At 37.5% G+C, this 16,424-nt stretch overlaps 1 protein-coding gene across 4 annotated transcripts in view; it reads right to left on the minus strand.

Annotated features, from left to right (window-relative positions):
• Positions 1-16,424, minus strand: part of DCBLD2 (discoidin, CUB and LCCL domain containing 2) — a 58,200-nt gene that overhangs the window by 21,176 nt on the left and 20,600 nt on the right. For all 4 annotated transcript variants that reach the window (XR_010428033.1, XM_064644294.1, XM_064644295.1 and 1 more), the window contains 2 exons: positions 3,246-3,473; positions 153-290 (listed from right to left, as the gene is read on the minus strand). Coding sequence is in view for 3 of the 4 variants with exons in the window: in XM_064644294.1 (XP_064500364.1) it covers positions 153-290; positions 3,246-3,473 (366 nt within the window). In the remaining variant the exon portion in view is untranslated. The remainder of the gene's footprint in view (positions 1-152; positions 291-3,245; positions 3,474-16,424) is intronic.

The following is a 16,424-nucleotide window of genomic DNA, read 5'->3' on the forward strand; positions in this document are numbered from 1 at the left end:
ACCAATGTCCTACACAGAAGTAACAGCAAGAGTGTATTAAATTTTTAGAAGTTAATTTGTGGGATTGTGGGAATAAATAAATTTGTTCTGTGTTTTTACTAGACAGCTCTAATTTTGCCAACAAAGAAAAATTACCAAATAATTATAAATACCTGATTTGTCAGTGGTTGAATAAGCTGCAAGAAATCCACGTCCAGAAGCGTGAATCCCGCTCATGAACTGTACTGTGACCTCGTTACTTTTTGAAGTAATTAAACCATCCATTTGAAAGTCAAACCCACAGTATTTTCCTATGGAGAGAAGGAGAACAAAGACTGACCCAAACCAACATAGGTAATAAGCATCTTATTTCATTGGCAGCACCTTATTTTACTTGCAGTGTAAGCTCACATTATTTCCAGTGTATATTCAAAAACAAACACACGTACATGACACTAAATAAGGTTGTTAGTGTCCATTTAATGGCAGACTACGGGTAACACATTTATTTTGTCACTGTCAACAGGTGAGAGTCTCTTAACACTTGCAGATAAACGTGACCTTATGCCATTCACCTCTAATCATACATAACCTTCACAGTCAGTACTTCAAAGAACATGTCAAGAAAAAGGATCAAGTTAGGGCAATGAGAAGCATCTACAGAAGCAAATGAGAAGCGAATGAGAAAATAGCCTTCGTCTTCCCTCAGTTGCTGGGGCACTTCTTCCTTGTCAACTTTTCCATGGTTTCTGTCAAGTACTTTTCTCAGTTTTGGATAACAACAGGCATGATTCACTACGTTTCAGTAGTAACATACAAGCATATGTGAGCACCGTTAATATAAACTGCTAGTTGGTTCACCTTCTGTTTTGCTGCATCTAAAAAACATACACAGGTTCTGTATCTGGATACTTCTCTTGCCATACAAAGTGAACAAAAATAACACAATTCAAATTAAGATGCTGGAATCCACAGATGTTGACAATATTTGCCCCATGAAGTTTTAGAATTGCTATCGAATAACATTACTGGATGAATGGCTGCTAAACAGACTCAAGTCAATATGGAATTCTTCAGTCCTACTAACTAGAAAATTTAATAAAGATACTGATCAGTTCATTAACCTGTTAAAAAAAAAATCTTCCGTTCTATAGGCTCCCTTGATCATTCGATATAGTAAAAATCATCTATAACCCTATTTAAGATTCTGCAGTGGATAATCAAAGTGGATAATCACCAGCAGTAAATGACACTCCATATGTTTCAGCTTATCATTCCATTTGCTTATCATTCCATAAGTTTTGTTTTCAGCCACTGGATCTTGTTACATGACTGACCAGCATGAGATTTCTCTCACTGTAGGTCAGACTGTCCTCAAAACACCATTTATCCCCTTCTTCAGGCAAATACACAGTGCAAGACACCTAAATCTAGCTTGGATAAACTACCCAGTGTTGCTTGCACCATGGACATACAGCCCTTGACAAACTGTAGACTGATGCACCTTATGATTCATGGCAAGACATAGTTTTGAGACTATAAATCATTTTTCTAACTCTTCCCTGGCCTCTTGCCAGATTTTTAGCAATCTTTTTAAAAAGCAGGCACTAGAAATGGACAAAACACGACTGCAGTGACACCTCTGTCAACTGTATGTGCAGAAGATGTAATATTACTATTTTTTCTGTACTTATGCACTGAAGGACCCCAGTGTTTGTGTACAGCACCATCACAGCAGGAGAGGGAATTCCTGTGTCTGAAGTACACCTGACTGCAGATGTACAGTGATTGTGCTGTAATGAAATTTTATAAAAAACACCTCTAAATCTCACATTAGAGACAAACTTAACAGCAACTATTTGAATCTTCATTTGATTTCTTGATAAATATTCAAGAGGCTTGGAATAAGCACTAGCCCTTAAAAGCTTCATTAGGAACCTTCTCTTTATCAACTAAGTAATCCACTAACAATTTATTTTTTAATCTAATCAATTTTTAAGTAATTTCAGATTAAAATAGGTATGATTGCATTTCAGACTTTCTGTAATACAAGTATTTTAATACTAGAGCATGTCAGGAGTCTTGAATGGAAAAACTTAGGATAAATCCAGATTTCTTCTAAGGAAATTGAGGTCACCGTTTAATCTCTCCAGTGTGTGTTGCCTCAAACATGAACATTCAAGAACCTGCATCATCTGTACCTGCCACTGTTAATATCACTGTTTGTTCTGTGATTTAATTTATTAAGAGCAGAACAACACACACATTTGCTCAACATACTGTGCTACTACCCCAGCTGGGAACAGCTGAAAGTCAAGAGAAACAAATGAAGTAGAAAATTTACTCGAACCCATTAAGTCACTTGTAAAAGTGAGTAATAGACTTATCAGAACTTGATGTTCCTTGCCATTTAAGGTATTCAGTGTTTCCTATTTTAGACTAAGCCTGGCTCAACAGCGCCAAGCACATACTTATTTTCACACACTCTTACCTAGGTAGCAGTTGGAAAAGAGGGTTAACAAAGCTAACACTCCACTAGTCTCTTTATAAAAAAACTCTATTTAGTGGGATCGGCATTTGAGTTGCAAAAAAACAATCTTAGTGTGGTAAATCTCCCTTTCTCTCTCTCCAAATTAAAGTTTTAGGTAAGAAAATAGAATTAATCTGCATAATAACAACTAATATTAGAGAAGAGAGAATGACAATTCATTTTGAGTTTTATGCCAAGTAACTACAAGGGTCTTAACACCCTACATATACTTTGGCACAGATTATAACATCACACTGCTATTTCAAAAAAAACAACACAGACTTCTAGTCAAGAAATTGAATTTGTTCTCCTGAAGAGAGCAAAGATTAAACTATGAATATTATCTAAACATGGAGGGTATTGAACTACACGACTTTTGAAGCTGGACATCCTTTAATACCACCAAGACAAACAGCTCAAATCAGAGCGAATCCATATAACAGGAAAGGCATTTCAGGTAAGATACATATATATATATATATATATATGTATACACACTCCTTATAGTTCTACAATTTCCTCTTCAGTGCTTACAAGAACTTTGCAAGCTACCGGGAAATGTCTGAGAAAAAACCCCCACATAACCAAGGGGTTTCCTTTGATAATCTTAAGAATCAAAGATTATTATAGGATCTATGTTGCATTTAGCATCTAGTTTTTGTCAAAAAGTAACAAAAGTTATATCCAAGTTTTAGACAAGACACAGTTCTCAAATATCAATTATAAAAGCTCCTACCTATCTCTGTCCTGTTGGGGCCAATTCCATTGTGAACTCTTAGGTAACTGGAATGACAAGAATCTGAGTCATCAATATCAAAATCGCCGAATTTGAGCTGAACTCGCTGCCCAGGCTTTACCCGAATTTCCCATTCACAAACTGTGCTATTGGGAGATGTCCGTGGGTAGTTTATGGAAGCGAGAGTTCCACTTTCAGGGCCCAGAACAGTGTGTCCACATCCATCACCTACAAAAGAACAAGAAGAAATCAGCTCACACATTCATCTTTAAGGCTTCACTGGGGATTTAGTCAAACCACAATAATCACGTTAGAAGAAGACTCCAAGGTAAGTTGCATGCAGAGGAAACAGTAATTAAGGCAACTAATGTTGCCTTATGTTTAGCTTCTCATCACAGATGGCCAGAGAGCTGCTACAAATTCCTCAATGAGATGAAAATTCATCCCCAATGGCTTTAAAAATTGCACAGACAGCACAGAAAGTGTCCCTGTTATTTCACGTTCCCTCTACACCTCAGTACAGAGGGAAGCAGATTCTGAAAAGGAGGGAGAAACCTGCCAATGAAACAAGAGCATATGGGTTTTACTGTAGTTACTGTATTCACATGATGGAAAAGAAGTAGAAAGCCAATGAACAGCAAACAGTACTGAACACAACTGAACACAGCTCTGAGCACTACCAAACCACTAGTACGTTGTTTTCTACTGCACCACAATTTTAATGCTGCAATTCATTCATACTTAGAGAACTCATTCAATTTTTCTGTATTTGTACAACAAATTAAACTGTAACTCCAACCTGGAGTCCTCTACCTAACATTTGAGTATTAACTTTAAATAGCAATAACAATACTAATGAAGACTTGTTTAACAAGTGGAAAAAATAGCACCAATTGTGTATTCTCCATATGAAATTATGAAGAGCAAACTGATAAATCTAGACATGAATTTCAACAACTAGACATGAATTTCCCCTAGTGTGTGGAACAAAAAGTGCAAGAATTTATGTGTTGGTTTGGAAATAAAAATGTTCTTAAAGTAACATTCACAATAATCAACATGATTTGTATTGACAGAAGTTGGTTTTGAGAGCTAAAGGTGTCAGTCCGAAAGTGTTTCATATTACACAATATGTGCAGTTCCTCTACGAAGCATGAAAAGGTAAGCTAAGCTTTAGGGACAAAGACTGTACACATATTTAAGAATTTTAACTAAATTTCAAAATTCTTAAATGTATTTCATGCAAGACTGAATGGAAAAGTCAGTCCAATGCACTGAAGAGAGTTGGAAACAAACTGTGATTAACTTAACTAGATCTGATTAACCTGTTTGCAAACTAGTTCCCACCCCAGTATTTGTCTCTAAACCAAGACACAAACACACCTAATTTCTAATAGCAAAAACTGTTCTCTTTATAATCTGAGCACATTGAAAGACAGCTGCATGTTCTAAAAGTTGAAGTGCTGCTGACATATACAGATTCATAAACAGATGCAAACTGCAGCATATTTTCTTGCTAGCAGTCTTGAATCAAAATGATGCATCTCTGGAAAAGTTAACTGGAATATCTGCTCCAGTAAAATCAAAATTTCTATTTGTAAAGCTGTTGTTCAGCCATGTTTTTATTAATGCAATCTGCTTTAAAACACTTTGTTCTATCCCATGACAAGTATTTCCATTTGGGTGACAGATGATAAATTACTTTTCTAAATTACCGCTGTTGAATACATGAGACACAATCGTCCAGTGTTACAAAGAGGTAACTTAAACTGCATGTTCTTTGTATCATTATAATTCTGGTTTCTTTCCAAAAGCATGTTATAAATCTAAGAAAAATGAAAGCTTTATCACTCAAAACCTGTATGGTCTTGGTTTATTAGTTAGTAAACATTCAAATGTCAGACTCCTTATTAGTCACAATATCCTTAACAGTCAAGAAAAATGGATTCCTTTGCTAGTAAACTGGCTTTTTGCAAGCAAGTACTCCCAGACACTACCAAATGCATGGAACTTATTATATGAACAAAAATAAAAACAACAAATATGTTCATGGTGATATTTGTGGCTAGTATTTCAAAACTCTTTATACTGCAGACACATAAAAATAATTTTCAACATGAGCAGCAGTCAGTTTTAGTTTATTTCCTAAATAAAAACGAGCCAGTTAACCAGTTCTGTGCTTTTCCAATCCTGTGATGGGGTAAGCAACTCCTTATTCATTCACAGATTGAAAATATTATGCAGATACACTAATACAGTGGCCTTTTGAACATGAAATCATAGTAACTTTCACCTGTATGGGCAGATAAACTGCTCTGAGAGCATTCTAAGGAAAGTAAGAATGCTTGCATGATCTAGAATGCTTGGCAGTTAATTATTTCGCCTCTCAATGGGCCTTTTATTGCAACACAGTAACAACACAAATGTTATTTCTTACATCCAAGAATGCCAATAATGCACATGATTCTGTATCTTTGATTGTTCCCTGCACTTTTGCATCCTAAGTCTATGCTGCTGAAAGTCAAAGGAGTGCCTGGGTCTCTTTTTTGACCCAAACTGTATTTAAACCATAAATTTCTCTAGTTAGAAGTAGATAAGACCATGCCTAACATTCATTTAAACCATTCTTTCCAGTAGCTTGTTGTTCAGCTGTCTCAAGCATGAAACAATACCTGCACTGCATGAAACAATACCTGCACTGCATTTGCATGATGAACAGGGCACCTTTCCGATGAGAAAAGCAAAGAACTCCAAAAAAATCCTCACACATTTAGGTGATAAAATGCAAATAAAATACTATAAATTTTAAAAAGACATTGTGACTTTTCTTTAAAAGACACATCACTTAAAAATGTTAAAATTTCCCCTGGAAGTTTGGAACACTGTCTTGTTTCCAGTGGCTAGAGAGAAATGCTTTTTAGTCTGTCTCACACAATTTAATAGAAATGCCAATCACAAATCTTTTTTTGTTGTAGGTTTTCTTGAAAACATGAAAGGAAAAATACTCCTCTATCCATATTAAAAAAACCTGCTGTCAAATCATAATAGAAATGAATGGAAAGGAAAAACAGTTGTGCTGAACTGCACCTAGAGCATCATCTTACTATAAATCCAATTTTTACAAGTATCACATTCTGAAAGGACATTTTATATCACATTTTGTTGTATGTTTCACTTAGGTTAGTGATAACAGAAATGCCAGACACTTCATGCCTGAAGAATTTGAAGATTACCACAGCATATACAGTCTGCCAAGGGCATCATTCAGGAGCTATCTGCAAAATTCTAAAAAAATCAGACTTCCAGCGAAACCTACAGGACAATGAAATCACATTTTGTTTTACTGCTACTAGAGAAGGGTAGTTCTTGAGCCTCTCCATGTAAAGTGGTGCTTCATCATTTCTGCCAAAGTTGTATAAATACCACCGATGAACTCCAGAGACACACACACACATCCTGTATCAGGGGAGCAATCTGCAATACTCAGCAATTTCTCTAAGAAAAAGAGAAAATACAATTCTTTGCACTACAGCCACATATATAGGAGCATTGGCTACCTCATTCATTCAGAAGTCAAGCGCCACAGAATCTTTTGCCTCTGCTTATCTGTGTGCATGGGAGTGGAGTATCTGAGAACACACAGAAGAGAGAGACATCAATTCCTAAATCAATTATTCCTGAATGGGCTGACAACCTCTGTTGTCAGAACACAGCTGAACGAGCCTCCTGCTTTCTTTCAGTCTTCTCTGTCACACAACAGACCTACTGCACCTGCAGAACAGAAAAAGCCCTGGCAGAAGCACCAGATCACCTGTGTACACACATCACACCTGACACACACTGACCCTTCTGCAGACGTGCATCGAATTCCATGTGTCCTGAGGTCCATGTCCACTGTAAACACGAGGGAGCTCGGCTCTTCACCCAAACGTGTGTTAGAAACGTGGACTGCCCCTCTAAGGAGCCAGCATACAAAAGCAGACTGCTGCCATCAGGAGAACCATCCATCTCTTCTGCAGGCGCCTTTGAATGCGGTCTGGATGAATTATCCTGACAGATTACATATAACACTGGGCTATGGCACACTGATGTCTATGCAATCATGCAGATGATTTAAAACAATTTCTTATACCCAAGTTCTTTATATCAACAAAATACAGGACTTGAACCAACACAAACATATCAAAATATACTGGGTTTTGGTATATGAAGAAAGTGAAATGTGCAGGAGTGGGTGCCAAGTACCCTCTTAACACCCATATACATATATAATACAATATATAATTATTATAAATTAATTATTCTTTATAGTTGTGGAAGTCAATTAATCAGAACTTTTTCCCTTTGAGACTGGCTGCTGTAAGTGACTGCTAATCTTGTTCTCACTACCAAAACACATAAAAAATTAATTTTTAAGACCAGTTAATACTTTCCCACTCTTTACTTGGAGAAGAGTGAATGATAAAATAAAGACATTAGACAGTTTAATATTATAATCTATAATTATAATACACTAATCTCAGTTTTAACACACTCACACTTTTGAACAGACTCAATTTAACCAGCGGGTTTCCTGAGAAGATTTTACATATATAAGCTTTGATTTTCTGTGTTTGCGACTACACATAGGATGCAATTAAAACTTTCTTAACTAAGCAAAGGTAGAACCAAATCTATTAGAGCTAAGTAAGCAAAATGGGTATTTTAAAGCATTCATTTAACTCCAAATGCACAACTCTTTCTGAATCAATACACCACTATAATTTCTTCTCTTCTGTTTAGCTCCTGTGCTCGGTATTTCCCCACTTTTTATCAGTGTGCCACTAAAAGATACTTTTTGCTTTTCTCAGTGTGGGCAAGGAAGTTTACACAATGAACAAAACAGTTCCATGAATAAGAAACACTGAGGAATTAAGACCACAGAGACATCAAATTCTGAACAGCTTTTTCACGTATTTTCAAATGCCCTTATTTGTGTCCTCCAAATTCACTGCTGTTTCCACCAAAATCCACAGAATGCTGTTCTCTTCAGGAAGGAATCTGTTCCTCTGTCAGAATTAATTTTCTTAACAAGCCAACACAAGCATACAGTTGACTTTCATCTTTAAGCCATTTATTTGCCTCAGTAACACACTGGTTTGGGCATTTCATCCCATTACAGCTGTTTCACAACATAAAATACCCCACACTTTCATAAGAGAGGCCATAGCTCAATAAACACTCAAAGGCACTTCAAATTAGCACAGCCACAGACAAAAGCAAGCCTTGTCTGCATCTCACTTTTGGCCACATGTTCTCACACCCTTCCTGGTACAGGAGGTGAACACTTCTGTGGCCACATGGATAACCAGACCAGGGACCTGGCATAAAAACAGCTGTTAGTTTTAACCTAGAGCAATCCCCTAATTTATTTTAGTGTGCACATTCAACAGCACCTTCCCTGACAGAGGGATAGGACGGTGTGAGAGTAAGGAAACACCAGCAACTGCTCCTTTCACCAGCACTGCCAACCTGCGTTTACATTTTATACAACCCTGAATCCCAACCAGAAATGCAGAAACTATCCCTCCCCTGGGAAGAGCAGTCACTCGAGACTGGTGCACTGGCTTGAGGAGCTGAGCTGGTTGTAGACAGTGCCCGACCCATTCCCACCACAGTGTTAGATTTCACCAACTCACCCCTCCGAAGCAGCTCACTGTGCCACTGCCAGTGGCAGGAGGGCAGGTGGGATTACAGCTGTCTCAGCTTGGATTGATTTACCCGCTGTGGGGCACCCTTAGGAGGGTAATCAAATCATGGGTTGAGGTTTAACAAAGATAGGAACGGGACAAAAGGTAAAGCACAACAAGCATCTTGCCTTTGAAAATGTTGGCAGATCAGTGGGGAGGCAGCATGGGGTGAGAGGAGACAGAGGCTGCTTCTTGTTCTTATAGCAAAAATACAAAATTTAAGATGCCATTACAACAAAATTTTACTGTTTTCATTTACAACGCTGGCCACGTGCTGGGCTAGTGATAATTAGCACTTTATTATTTTCATCTGCACACATAGCTTTACAATTACCATTTCTGGGAAATGCAGTCTTAGCATTCAGCCACTGAATTTTACACAAAAGAGGAACACTTAGCCCTCCTAAATTTAGCATCCAGAATATGGTAACATTTTAAAAGAAAATATCTTCAATTATTAAGTTGTCAGAGCAGGTAGGACAGGTGCTTCCCCTACTATTGTATACTAATCAAACTGACTGCTTCAAATATACAGTAAAAAAGACCAGTTGTATAAGACAGTGTTGCAGTTACTGATGTCAGGGACACGATGTAAGTCCCCAGGGACAGCTATGACTTGCTTAAATACTATGCTGGCAAGAGTAGCCTGCAAAGACAGGCTAGCCATGGTGAAAAGTGATTTACGTGAGGACTCTGTAAGAGGACTCTATGCTCAATGACACATAATGCAGAAGCCCTTCTGATCTGCTGCCCATGCTGCATCATAGGGACAGCTCATGTTGTATGCTGTCGTTTGTCTGGCACATGCAGTTTTCCCACTTCCCAAGACATAGCATCTACTTTGCAATCTGCACCAACACTTTCATAAACACTGTAGTGCTTCAGTGCTTTCAGCAGAAACACAGATGATGAAGGAAATGAAAAATAACACACAGATGGTCACACAAAATACTATGACAATAAGCAACAGTCGTGGACAGAATGGCCTTCAACTCTCTTGTATGTTCTTCCAACTCCTCACCACACCAGGACCACATGCAATTTCACAAGCCTTACGTATGTCAACAAAGAGGCAAAAAGTTCTCCAATCATACCAGTAATTCACATGCTAAATTAACATTACAAGCATCATTTTTCCCCTTCCATTTCCATCTCATAAATGAGACTGCACAGCCTACACTGCAGATCCGTGGTGGCACACGTTGATCCAAACACCAGATGCTGCAGCACCACCTTGCCTTTCATGAGCATCTACCACTTCCCACCCTGTCTGGGGCTCATTGTGCCCTTCTTGAGTTGCACCACAGTTTTATGTCCAGGTTATCATCCCACCTGCCTTTAGCTGAGTAAGGGCACGGATACGGTTGAATGGCTGAATAGTCAGTCACTGGAGCCTGCACAGAGGCTCCTGGCAGAGGATGCAAGACAGGGACAGGGAGGAGGGTGAGACAGCAGCAGCCAGAGGTAAAAATAATTTTTGGCTACCATGGAATCAACAGAAGCTGGCAGGAAGGGAAGCTGATGGCTTGAGTACCTGAACAAAACAAAACAAAAACCCCAAAAAACCCAGTAGGGCATATTGGTGCTTTCAAAAAGAAAACTTCAAAAACCAGTGGTAACTATTTGCACCCTGTAGCTGCACCAAGAACAGTGACTTTAAATATCAGTTTCTAACCCTCTTTAAAGTTTGTCGTCCAACTGATACAACAGAACACTCCACATCTCCACACCAGTACTTCCTTCTCCCAGTGTAGGTGACATTGATTTCTAACATTCATTTTCTAATCTACTTGCAAAATTACAATGGGGACTGTTTGGAGTTTTCCCATTTTGAATAACTTGGCTTCATTCCAGTATCATAAAATTTATTACACAATCTGTTCTAAGAAGCAACTCATTCCTAGTTTTGCCCTGTAAAACAAAGATATTTGCCCTTAGAGGTATTTTCATACTTCTGATCCTCTAGGAATAAAATCAACAAAATAATCAACTGAATAATAAAATTATTAATTAGGAAGATGACAGTAAATTTAAACTTTAAGTGCCAAAATTATCACAAAAAGTATAGCAAGAGCATGTAGGTAGTCAGCAGTCTGTAAAGCTTTAGTAAAAACTATCTGTGAACTTTAAACCTGCCCATCAGCTTTGCTGTACCTTCTTGGTAGCAAGAAGAAAATGATGCCTCGTGTAACAGAACTGGAGAACTTGAAAACAGTTCTTTAAAAACTAAGAGATAATGGAATGCAAATGCTTTATTTGATGTTTTCAAATATACCTGAGAAAAAGATAAAAACTGGTCACCACTGGGGCTTTGCACATAAGTGTTCACAAGCATTAAATTTAATGCATCACTCTTTCTATCCTTGTGATAATGAGATGTATTTTCATACCTGCACACAACTCCATAAAAATAGAATTTAATAAATAACGTGGTTCAGGGCTTCTTGTTTTACCACAAAACTCACAGATTTGTAAAAGAAAAATTAGGCACCGATAGCTTCTTTCCACCACACTGAACTATGTTTTTCCCCACATCTTAACCATTTTGGAGCAAAGTTAAAAAGAACAGATATGGGCTTTAACTGGCTACAGTCCTGCTAAAGGTACAGCAGCTACCAGCTACGAAAACCTTTGGGGACTTGCTGGCAAACATACATGCACAACATACTCCATACACATGCTAGATATGCAGAAACTATCCTTTCCCAGTCAAAAGCTCTCCAAACTCTTAGAAGTAGCAAAGCAAAATTGCTCCATTGTAAGTCAACTTCTATTTCCATTGTTTTCCTAACTCATCTTTCCACTCAAGATATTGAGGTTCTTTCACATGCCTCATTTCTGTGGGGCTTCTCTACACACTTACCAAAAAAAACTTACATCCAAGTAGCTATACTTGTAGGCAAGACGCTTGTCTTGACAAGTCTAATAAATAAAACACTTTATACATCCTGTTTTTACACTTTTGGCCTTATATTGGGGTGAAACTAAAGAGAACTGTGGCACAAATGCTAAAACAGTTCAGTGTTAACCCTCAACGTCCAAAGCTGCAACTGGGCACTAAAGCAGCTACTACATCTACTCCAAGAAACTGCAATTAAGAGACATGAAAAGATTTCCACTTCACAGTTAAGCAACATGTGAGGTATTAGGATTGTTCTATCTAAGTCTAGGAAAACCACAAAAGGACCACGGAATAGGAACAGAAAATGGTACTTACGTGTGAAAAATAATTAAACTTTTGCAAATCTGGAATAATTTTACAAATATTTATTTACAAACTTTGTTTAAACACCAGGCCAAGATAAACAGTAATATGACTGACAGCATCACTCTGGGAAGCTTTCACACCATCATCTTTTTTAGAAACCATGACAAAAGAGTTATCTGCTCACAACCATTTTCAGAAGCATACCAAGTTTTCAAGTTCCTTTTTCCACCATTAATAATATTCCTCAAGGATGTATCAAATGATTACCTCTGACAGCACATCAAGTAAAGAACCAAGAAAATCAACATATTCTTTAAATAAATGGTTCTATCAGAAGAACCACTGTGAGGGAAAAAGTTTAAAAAGAGAATCCATGGGGCCTCACGCACAATACATTGAATTTCAGCAAGACTGACAATCCAAAGATTAGTAGCTGGCAAGGACTGTCATTCTGATGGATACTATTCCAACCCTGGATGACAAAACCTCTTCCTTGAGCTGAAAGTAAATTTAGAAAGAACTTCAAAAATCTAGGAGGAGAGTTTAGAGGTGGGATTAACAAGGGAAATATAAAGTGAAGACGGAAGTGCTTAATAAAGCATATAGTAGACCTGACTATTGAGTCTATTTTCATTTTTCAGTACATAAATGATGCATGATCTCTGGAACATGGGTAATAAGGCAGTGTCCTGTGACTTTGCTGGAGTTGAATTGAGTTTTCACATCATAAAGAATGCAGGAACATTAAAATGTAATATACTTACTTAAAACTTTTACTGAACAATGAAAAATGTTAACAAAACCAAAGATATCCATGCAGAACAGAACAAAAAAAAATTTTTAAAATAGCTTTTTTCTTTAATACTGCAGTTAACAAAACTGCTGCAATATAGTCTTGCCAATGAAAGACAAACTCCAGTGTAAAAAAAGCACTAGAAAAATATTTCCTTAAAAAAAAAAACAAAAACCAACAAAAAATAAAACAAAGCCCAGCCCCCCCCCCCAAAAAAAAACCTGGGAAAAAAAAAAAACAAACCTACACAACAAAAAACCTCCAGACTCTATCTCTTAAAAAGAAAAAAGTGCCAAATTTGAACTTCTCTGATCCTAATTTTTAAGTTATCTTACAGAAAGATGGATTCACAATAGTGACCAGAAGGGCCCTTTTAAGTATGATTTCTTGTGTACCACAACGACTTACAGTTGGCTAGTCACTATTCTAACCAAAGGGAATTTAGGACGTTGCATTAAATTTCTTTCTGGGAAGTTTTCAGACTCGAGTGGTGGTACCTTAAGAGAGAGAATTTTTAACTATTTCTAAAGCTAGCATGCTTTAAACACTCGTGTGGGAAAACAAATAAACAAAATACAAAAACAACACACCACCACTACACCATCTGTTTCTCAGAAATTCTTAAAAATGCACCTACTAGCACTGCCAAGGATGACACCACTAAGTTCATAAACTTGATTCAGCTTACACAACAACACTCACTAATGCCGTAGCTATGTACGCTATCGTAACAAGGGGGCAGAACTGGAACCTTCCTGTGATACCATTCAGAAACAAGATGCGTGGAATTCCTATTACTAGGACAGAATTTCGTATTTTCAGTCAGATACTAAGAACAGAGGTTGTTCGGATCAGCAGTCAAGTAACTGTAAGAAACTAATGACTACCTGAGTCACAATGCAAAACACCAATTCTACAGAGACCAGTGAACAGGCCAAAATGTCCTTTCCATGTTAACACACATTAAAAGCAGGCATCTGACATGTACATATCCAGTCCCCATCTACACATATTCTGCTTCCAGGAATCCTTTTCTTCAAAAGAATTTACCTTTTTTAAACAATTGCCAAGAGCTGCTAGGAATCCTTGCACTTCTGGTGGTTCATGCACTTATGTTTTATGTTGCTACTGCAAACATATTTCAATTGTTTTATAGCTAAGGAGGTGAACCCAAATCACAGTCTCACTGGAAACTTGCAGCAAAATATTTAGAAGTATGAGTTATCATTTTTTGCAAAGATAAACACTGATGAGTTTGATTTTCAGGATGCAACTCATCTCACAAAGTCAAAGAGATAACTAATCACTGAGCTTCAGTAACCTTCAGCTGTTTGCTGGTCTAAACCTTAAAGACTAGCTCTCGGTATTTGCAGAGAAAAAAAGAATGCAACCCACACAAGCAGAGATTTTGTAAGAAATGCCAACAGGAAGCATCCAAATGTCATAAGCAGTACCAAGTGACTGTGTTGCAATGCCAAGGTCCAACTGATTGAAATAACTGAGACAGCTAAACAGATATGAACTATCTGCTTTAATTTAATTTTTGAAGAATTTAGCAACATAAAGAAATGTTATCCTTTTACAGCTCTTCACCAAGGGAAACTAAGTGGTCATGCATGGAAACAGCAGAAATAACATATCCAAAAAGAAACAGCACAGGTTAAATGTTTCTTACCCATCCAAAGGCTGGGGTTTGTTTTCTTTTTCAAGCACTAGACAAAGAAACTCATCAAACAGAAGCCATTTTCAAAATCAATGTGTTACTCTGTGGTCCAAATGTCAAATCACTATTACATTTTCAAGTATAATTTTTAACTCAAATAACATAAAAAGTGTTCAATAATCAAGCAACAAGCTCAAATACAATATGAATAGCACAGCTCAAACTGTTTGCCTCCAATAATGGAAGGCAAAGGATGGAGCTTAGCAAAATCTGGTATTTCACAGTCTTGCTCCATTAATGAACAGGCTTCACAGACAACAACCCCACCACTGGGTATAAAAAAGCCAGCACTGACAAATTTATAGATCTTATTTTAATGCAAGTTACTACTTGGCCTTTGACATTAACATTACTACTGCTCTCCCTCCCCGCCTTCCCTAATCGCAGTTTATTAAGAAATCCACACTCCATGCTTGGACAATGGTTTGAACTATACCACTATTTTAAATAAAAGGACCACAGATGTTCCACAATATTTGATTTAAAGAAATTAATCTAAAAGCAACTCGATCAGAAAATGCATGAGGGAAGGAAATCCTTTGACTACAAAACAAATTCCAGGTAAAAAAAAAATACTAAGTGCTTTCCCCAAAGCACAGAGTGCAGTTACAAAAGTGGGGGTGACATGGAACAGCTAATTTAAAAGCCTTTTAAAATATGGATAAAATAACAATGTAGGAACATTTCACAATATGCTGAGCAGCAATTCCAACAAGGATTGCATTTGAACTGATGACTATCTGAGCTATGAAAGCTGATGCATTCAAGGCAGTGCTTAACTAGCTGATGATTGAAACTACACAGAACAGCAGTGATCACATTAAAAACCTAATGCATCATTTCCCAGAGTACAAAGCAGGTGGCAGAACTGCAGAAAATGGAGACAGATTATTTTTCTCTTATATGAATAACGTAAGAAAACACTCATGCAAATTTTGAAATCTGAACATCTCCACTCAGTAGCAGGTAAACAGTTTTCCTAAAGACCGCACCAACATGCTAGAAGGTCGCTGGCTTGAGATGCACACAGCAACAGCATATAAGCTTCTAAAAGAACAGTTACATTACCTTTTTAACAGTAGCTCAGATGCTATATTTTTACATATATATGTGTGTGTATGTGTATACATATGTGTGCGTGCATATATATATACATACACAGATATACATATAAAACCAATATACATTGTACTACTTAAATCCAAAATCAGTACATTCTGGGACCAAGTGCGATAACTCTAAGAGTATTTACACAAAACAGTGATTCCTGTTTGCTTTACAGAAGCAGAGTAGGCTAGCACAACCTCAACAGACTCCTAAAGATGAGCTGAGCTGAACAACACCAGTCCTGCAAGGCAACCACCCAGAAAGGATGTCTCTGCAGAACACATGTATGTACCTTCTGTCCACCAGACTCACTTAACCACTTCAAATAAGGCTCATTAAATGGAGGAGGAAAAATAAGTTTTCAGAGATTCTTGTTCACCCTTTTTAGGTCTATACTTCCAATATACAGCTCACTTCCCCCCAGGACCAGCATTCCTCCACACAATTCTCTGGAGCACTGTTCATCTTCCTCAAGGCGCAATGCCGGGAAGTGAAAAAGAGCATGATAAAACCTGAATAAGCCTGGCAGAACTTTAAGCCCTGGTCTTGAAAAATTCTTCCATACCTCTCAACACAAGGATGAAAGGGATTTGCATCAGCACTCCCGTCTACATGGCAG

The sequence above is a fragment of the Pseudopipra pipra genome, chromosome 2 (assembly GCF_036250125.1).
Source record: "Pseudopipra pipra isolate bDixPip1 chromosome 2, bDixPip1.hap1, whole genome shotgun sequence".
Lineage (NCBI taxonomy): Eukaryota > Metazoa > Chordata > Aves > Passeriformes > Pipridae > Pseudopipra > Pseudopipra pipra.